The sequence below is a fragment of the Zerene cesonia genome, unplaced genomic scaffold, assembly GCF_012273895.1.
Source record: "Zerene cesonia ecotype Mississippi unplaced genomic scaffold, Zerene_cesonia_1.1 Zces_u001, whole genome shotgun sequence".
Lineage (NCBI taxonomy): Eukaryota > Metazoa > Arthropoda > Insecta > Lepidoptera > Pieridae > Zerene > Zerene cesonia.
Genome location: NW_024045131.1, coordinates 3,599,887 through 3,605,950, shown reverse-complemented (window position 1 = coordinate 3,605,950; position 6,064 = coordinate 3,599,887). Strand labels below are relative to the sequence as shown.

Genomic DNA, 6,064 nt, shown 5'->3' with positions numbered 1-6,064 from the left:
GTCAATTCCTTCTTTCCAGTCTTTAATCCTTTCCTTTTCCCTTACCCCATAAAAGCGAGCAGCACATTCGTAGAGGCACCTTTGCGAATGTTCATGGGCGGTGGTCATCGCTTACCATCAGGCGAACCACCAGCTCAGTTGCTCGCTATGACATAAAAAAAAATGGTTTGTAACGTCTTCACGCAAACACCACAGGACAGATTTCAAAAATTCTTGCACCATTACAAAGCTGCAACTTCACTTAGTGATATAGACAACATATGTACCACGGGTGGAGCCGGGGCTAGCAGCTAGTATTTACATAACCATCAATCAAAGATCTTGTAAACAGCTTTCAATTTATAACCAAAATTATATATGGACATTTTATAAGAGGTTGAGACGAAAGGGAGGTCTTAAGGTTTCATTTAGTTGGGTTGTCGCTATAGTGTCGCGAGTGTAGAATATAAACTATCCTGCTATAAAATTTGCTCAAATCCGTTCAGCCGTTTTGCACCGGTCCAGTTACCCACAGGTAGAAATTCATAAATGGTAACAGTAGGTTGCTGCTTATGAATACTAGGCTTCCTTTCATATCGCTATTCTGCTCATTCTCTCTTATTTTGTTATATTAGTATAGTTAATTCAATATTGATTATGATATCTATTTATAAAAAGTGAGGAAACAAATAATAGACAACTTTCTATATAAATTGATTTATACGAAAAAAAATCATTAATTGTTTAACAATAATATAGAAACTTTAAAAAACAAAAATGTATTATATCAAGAAATATTTAAACCACGAAACTATGTAATAACGACCATCAAAACCGACGTTTAAGAAAAATAAAAATTCAAATTACCCTCTCCATTCAACCACGCTCCGCATCCTTCGAATAACTGTAACCGAAAGAAACTGCACGTCGAAAAAGATGACATACCACCTCGGGAACAAAATATCTCTAATTACCAACAATTGGCCACAACCGGTCGGCGGACAAAATTATTCGCAAGATGTAAAACCTCCTTGCGTCGCAACCTCGACCGTGTGCCGAGCGTGTTAGAGCGAATGACATATGAACTGTCAATGATGACAGAACACATGTATTTTGGCGGGAAGGCCACGCCCGGCGGTGTTTTTGCCGCGGATTTTTGGCAAGGGTGGAGTCTCGTTGCGTACAACCTCTATAATTACGAAGAAAATTGTTGTTTTTAGGGAAATGGTGGTGTTTAAGAATTGAGATGGGGTGAAAAAATTAAACGTTTTTCTTTGTAAATGATTTAAAACCGTGTGGTACCTAGCTGATCTCTCGTATCGTGTTCAAATACTTATTATTATTAAAGTATGTATGTATCTACATGCGAGTTAATAGGTGTGGTGGTTGAGTAAAGAATGTGGCTTCGACTCCAATTATAGAGAATTATAAATATTCTGGTTTAGTATTGTATCTTTTTTGTATTTTATGTCTTACTGTAATTTCGTTTTTATTATTTAGTAGCCATCAAGTAGCTTCACGTAATCTATCGCAAAATTTATAAAATTTTGTCCGAATCAAATACACGTCATATAGGATCTTCTTATAAAAAACATATGTGGGAGTCGAGCACACTTCGGCACGAATTGAGCCAGCTTGCACCGGGGAAGTACCACACCCCCACGAGACCGGCGTGAAATAGTAGCATGCTACTGTGTTTCGTACAGTGAGTGTGGTAGACGGAGGCTCGTTTCTCTTTTCCTCACCTTTCCCAATCCATTCCTTCTTTCCAGTTGATCATTTCCATTCCCTTTACCCTTTGAAAGAGGGCAACATTTCCCTTGAAAGAGAGCAACGCATTTACAGAGACACTACCTCTGCGAATGTTCATGAGCGGTGGATGATGTCTGATTCTCTTACCTACCCGCAATGTACACAAAATTTCATAAGTGTTGGTCCAGAGTTTCGGAGTTATAGTTGTAACATTGTAACACGAGAATTCCATACATTAGATATAGATATCCTACTAATATTATAAATGCGAAAGTTTGTAAGGATGTGTGTGTGTTTGTTGCTCTTTCACGCAAAAACTACTGAACCGATTCCAATGAAATTTGGTACGTTGATAGCTGAGCAACTGGAATAACATATAGGCAACTTTTTATCCTGATATTCCTACGGGATACGGACCTGCATGGGTGAAACCGCGGGGCGCAATTAGTAAATTATACTAGCTGTGACCCGCGGTTGAAACCGCGTAAGTCCGTATCCCGTAGGAATATCGGTATAAAAAGTGCCTGTGTTATTTCAGTTGTCCAGCTATCTACGAAGCGAATAGTATTATTATTCACCAATAGATGTCAGGAAAAAAAAACACGAATATGACATTATTTCAGTTGTCCAGCTGTCTACGAAGCAAAATAGTATTACTATTCACCAATAGATGTCAGGGAAAAAAAAAACACGAATAAAACACGAATATGACATTTTCTAAAAAAAAATTCCTAGCTAGATCGATTTATCGCCCTCGAAAACCCCTATATACTAAATTTCATGAAAATCGTTGGAACCGATTCCGAGATCCCAATTATATATATATATATATATATATACAAGAATTGCTCGTTTAAAGGTATAAGATATGCCTGTATTATAAAAACATACAGTCGAGTAAAAACTTAGACACAAAATTAAACAATATCATATCCTTTACCATTTATTCAATCTAAATCTACATTCGACAAATCCTCAGTGATCTTCTTAACTTCCTCCTCGCTCCTCTTCTCCCCTATCCTGTTTGATTCCTCCCGCTTCCCGGCCATCTTCTTCGCTTCTTCCCTTTTCTCCCCGTATAACTTTTTTAAACTATCCAGCACATATTTGGGCATATTCCCCGGGCTTGGCTGGTGGATCTCGTATTCCCCTTTTGCGTTTTTCACCAATTCAACCATGGAGTCTTCCAAATTAGGCGTTTCAGGCTTTATCGGTTTGTTCACTGGTTGTGGATTTTTCATCCGCTGGGCCCAGCTCTGGAGGTATTTGCCGGCATCTGTTTGTAGGAACTGTAATTTGATATAAAGAAAAATAAATAAAAATGTTTAGTTGTTGTTATTATTATGTCATTCTCAGAAAGGTGGGACGCCTGATGGAACGCTTAGCACCGCCCATGGACATTGGAGTGGCGTAAGATCGATTGCAGACCTCGCCGACTTTAAATGGATAGGGAAAGGATTGTCGAGGGGAAAAATTTAATTAAAAGGAAAGGTAAGAAAAAGGAGTTTGGTTGAGAAAAGAAATAAGGTTCACCCAGTCACAATAAAAAAAAATCAGTAGAATTGATAACCTCCGTTTTTTAAAATTATGTTGTATATCTACACTAATACTGTATTTTAATTTTTGTATATTTGCTTGTTTGTTTGCAATACGTAAGCTCAAAAACTACTGGACCTATTTTAAAAATTGTTTCATCATTAGAAAGCTGCAACTAAGCTGAGCGACATAGGATATATATGTAGTATAGGCGAAGCCGGGGCGATCAGCCAGTTTCGCCCGCGAACCCACGGGCAATATCTAGTATTTATATTTTTCTATTTATAAAAAATATCCCACCAAAATCCGTTGCGTAGTTTCAAAGATTTAAGCATACAAAGGGATATAGGGACAGAGAAAGCGACTTTGTTTTATACTATGTAGTGAAGCTATAATATTCTAAAGTTTCATTAAAATCCAATAAGTGGTTTTTACGTGCAGGTGTAACAAACATCCATCCATACTTACAAACTTTTGTGTTTATAGATATTATTAGAATATATATTTTATTATTCACTAGCTGACCCGGCAAACTTCGCAGCACCGTGGACCTATTTTTGACATATTTATCCGTATTTTTTTTACTTTTAAACCTTCCTTGGACTATTCAGTATGCACCAAAACCATGATTATAAAAATCAGACCAGCCATTCTCGAGTTTTAGTGAGACTAACGAACAGCAATTGATTTTTATATATAAAAGATTTATGTCTAATATTACTAGCTGACTGACTGAACGCTGTTCTGCCTCACTCGTATCATTTAGGGGTATGAAAAATAGATGTTTGCCGATTCTAAGACATACCCGATATGAACACAAAATTTCATGAGAATCGGTCCAGCCGTTTCGGAGATATCAAAGAGATAAATCATTCCTTGTATTTTACCTGTATATTTACATAGTTATTATGTTGTTAGCGTAGCATTTTTAATAACCTTTTGAATAATTTTATCAACTTTCAGCTGGATTCGAATTTTGGTCTTAATTGAATGAATTAATGAATGACAAAATATTACAAAAATCAACAGGCGGCCTTATTACTACAGCAACATCTCTTCCAGACAACAATACAGAGAAAGCGCATAGGTATATGGTACATGTACCACTATATAATACAAAAGAATCGCTTTCCGCCGTATGTATGCTTAGATCTTTAAAATTACGCAACAGATATTGATGAGATTTTTTAAATAGATAGTCATTCAAGAGGAAGGTAAATATGTATATATCAAGTATTATTGCACCCGTGCGAAGCCGGGACGGATCGCTAGCTATGATTAATTACCTTTTCTCTGTTTTTATTAATTTTCTTCTCTGGTGGGTTCGGTGCTTGCCGTTTCGTGTTTGTTGGAAACGCTTGACCGTCTGAAATTAAAAATTCATATGTTTATTTCTCGTTTACATAGGAACGGTCGGTTGAATATGTATGGGCAAGTTGTTTTGCTGTTTCTTTGCTGACTCAGCAAGATTTTAATATCTTTATTATTGTATTAGACGCTCGTCCCGGCTCCGCCCGGATATTAAGATTCCTATTTTATCCCAAGGGCAGCATTTAATCGGGATAAATATTATCCTATCACCCAATTTGCTACGTAGAGAGCTGGACAACTGGAATAACATATAGGCAACATTTATCCCGATATTCCTACGGGACACGGACTTACGCGGGTGAAACCGCGGGGCGCAGCTAGTTTTTCATGTTTCCAAGTTTTTTCTGTATATCTGTTAGTATGTGTGTCAATTACCTTTAATAATTGGACAAATTTTGACAAAATAAATGATATTCTACTAAATAAGAGGCTATGGTATAACATGTGATTTTATTGGATAAGTATTTTAAAATTTAGTATAGGAAATTAAATAATGTTTATAGAAACAGGTGCTTTTCATAAAAAAAAACAATTAATATTTGCGCATCTGAAGACGAAAAAAATGCTACCTTCGAAAATCTACAAAACTTGAAGCCCACGCGAGCGAAGCCGCGGGCGGAAAGCTAGTAAACAACATAACTCACTCAAGGGTAAAGTGTTTGTCTGAGGTCCCAACTCCAACATGACCTGGAAGTCAGCATGGTTGCCGAACGCGAAGCCAAAACCCACACGGGAATCCGTGCCTGGAATATAAATAATGCTGATAATAAATTATGCTGATAATAAATTATTCTGATAATAAATTATGCTGATAATAAATTATTCTGATAATAAATTATGCTGATAATAAATTATGCTGATAATAAATTATGCTGATAATAAATTATGCTGATAATAAATAACGCTGAATGTCTCTTATATATTACTCAGTAATGAGTTAGTCTGAGTGTGGAGTTCGACATTGGCACGAATTGGGGCTCGCAGTGGGGCAGTACCACACCCCCACAGAAGACCGGCGTGAATCAGTGAAAAATAACGTAGCATCCATTATGTAACGACAAACCTTTCATCTTGTGAAATTTAAAAAAAATAGAAAAAAATTAATCACGAGGCGGGAAAAGACGGGTTCGAATCAAATTTTTTCTATTCTGTCAATATTTCTTATTTATAAAGCATTTCAATGTTATAAAACAAAAAATTAAATATAACAAAGGCCGCGTTCCATCGATACAATATTGTAATCATTGAAATAATGTTTCGTATTGGTTGTGATGGTTCTTAATCATCTCAATAGATGGCGCGGGGTGCCCCTTAGGCACATGAAACCCAAAGAGTAGAAGAAATTCGATTACTGTTAGTCCGGTCAATTTAGACCAAAAAATGAGGGTGAAGTTACATAAAGTCCCAACAAGCTGAATTTCTGTGA

General features: G+C 36.5%; 1 protein-coding gene across 1 annotated transcript in view; it reads right to left on the bottom strand.

Moving 5' to 3' along the window:
- Positions 1-2,661: 2,661 nt before the first annotated feature.
- Positions 2,662-6,064, bottom strand: part of LOC119838209 — a 6,897-nt gene continuing 3,494 nt past the window's right edge. The window contains exons 3-5 of the mRNA XM_038364056.1: positions 5,283-5,381; positions 4,554-4,633; positions 2,662-3,020 (exon numbers count right to left, since the gene is read on the bottom strand). Of these exons, the coding sequence (XP_038219984.1) occupies positions 2,679-3,020; positions 4,554-4,633; positions 5,283-5,381 (521 nt within the window). The 3' untranslated portion in view covers positions 2,662-2,678. The remainder of the gene's footprint in view (positions 3,021-4,553; positions 4,634-5,282; positions 5,382-6,064) is intronic.